The 1,812-nt window shown below is 36.4% G+C and overlaps 1 protein-coding gene across 1 annotated transcript; it reads left to right on the top strand.

Moving 5' to 3' along the window:
* On the top strand, positions 72-1,166 carry LOC104752881 (putative F-box/kelch-repeat protein At1g62270). The gene has a single exon (XM_010475140.1). The coding sequence runs from the start codon at positions 72-74 to the stop codon at positions 1,164-1,166; it is 1,095 nt and encodes a 364-aa protein (XP_010473442.1).

The raw sequence follows: 1,812 nt of genomic DNA on the forward strand, positions 1-1,812 counted from the left end.
AAAGTCAGAACCCTAGCTTATAATTGCATCCCTTTTACATAGCTCCTCTTCTTCCTTGGGAGATTACATTAATGATGAGCTTAAAATCTTCTTCCTTGTCCAGTCTTCCATTGGATTTGGTAGAGGAGATACTTGCTAGGGTTTCTGCTTCATCTCTAAAACGACTACGGACTACATGCAAACAGTGGAACGTTTTACTCAGTGATCAAAGATTCACCAAGAAGCACTTTGATAAAGCAGAAAAACAGTTTCGGGTTGCCATGTTGAGGAGACGTACGGTTTGTTCAATGAGCCTAAATCTGTTTGGACTCCACGACAATATTGATCCATCTATGGAGGTTAAATTTAACTTAATGATGGCCTTTGTATTTGAAGTCTTTCACTGTAGTGGCTTATTGCTATGCAAAACCGGGGATGATAGACTCTTGGTTTGGAACCTGTGTATGGGTCAACCCAATTGGATCAAAACCAATAATGATGACGATGGTAACTATAGGTACGCTCTCGGATACGAAAACAACAAATCGTGCTACAGCTACAAAATCTTGAAGTATGATCTTGATGAAACTTTTGATTTTGAAATCTACGAGTTTAATTCTAATTCATGGAGGGTTCTTGATAGCGTCACACCAGACTTCGCAATGGCACGAAAGGCCAATGGCGTGTCCATAATGGGAAACTCTTACTGGATTGCTTCACATAAAGAAGAAGAAGATTTAATTGACGATTTCTTGATAAGTTTCGGCTTTACAACAGAGAGAATTGGTCCACGTGTGTGCCTTCCAGTCAAGGGTTGTTCTTATTGTGATACTATCTCCTTATCTTGTATAAGAGAAGATCGGCTGTCAGTGTTCTTTCAGGACAGCGATACATCAAAGATGGAGATATGGGTGACAAATAATATCACTCAGACCAAAGTCATGTCTTGGAGCCCTTTTTTTAAGATTGATTTGAACACTCATCGGTTTGGGACTGAAGTGAGTTTTTTCATCGACGAGGAGAATAAAGTGATCGTGTGTTGTGATGAGGACGAGGACGAAGACGATGACATGAACGTTTTTGTATACATCATTGGAGAGGATCAATATTGGAGAAAAGTGGATATTCGAAAAAAAACAAATTGGCCACGTATCTTCAGTTATGCTCCAAGTTTGCTTCAAATTTAGTTCAAATAACTTTAATATAATTTCTAGAATCTCCTATTTTGTTCCCTTTTGTTTTCTTTCGCATGACGTCCTTCGACTGATTACTACTGAACTGTGACTTTTTATTTGGTTCTTTTCTTTGCTAATTAACATTTACAGATAATTATCAACTGTTTAAACTCTATAACTTGCATTCAATGTAGAATCATTTATATTGATGGGAAAAGTTCCTAAGGTAATTGAGCTCAACCGCACTAATTAAGTGTATTCTCTTGATGTAGTGATGAAAATGCTTCAGAAATGGTTAGACAGAGCACTTTCGATCAGAGAAATCGACCGCTTCCTCTGTTCTGGCTGTGTTCAGTTCAACAAAGTTGATAGGTCGATTAGAGACAATTTTTCTCCAACCAGATTCATCTCTAAATAAATAAAAAATCAATCACTTCCACAAGTTATTGTAGTCAAACTAATAATCCACAAAGAATATTATTGAAGAAACTATTACCAAAGTCAATGCTGATTCGGAGATGTCAAAGTCCCATACATATAAAATTTATCAAAGGGGTTTTTATGATTAATTGATGCTAGGTTGTTAGTATAAGAATTATTTACTGTTTTTCGATTAGTCTCATTAATTAATTCACTACTTGATTTCGTCTTATTCTTT

This window comes from Camelina sativa, chromosome 16, assembly GCF_000633955.1.
Source record: "Camelina sativa cultivar DH55 chromosome 16, Cs, whole genome shotgun sequence".
NCBI classification, from domain to species: Eukaryota; Viridiplantae; Streptophyta; class Magnoliopsida; order Brassicales; family Brassicaceae; genus Camelina; species Camelina sativa.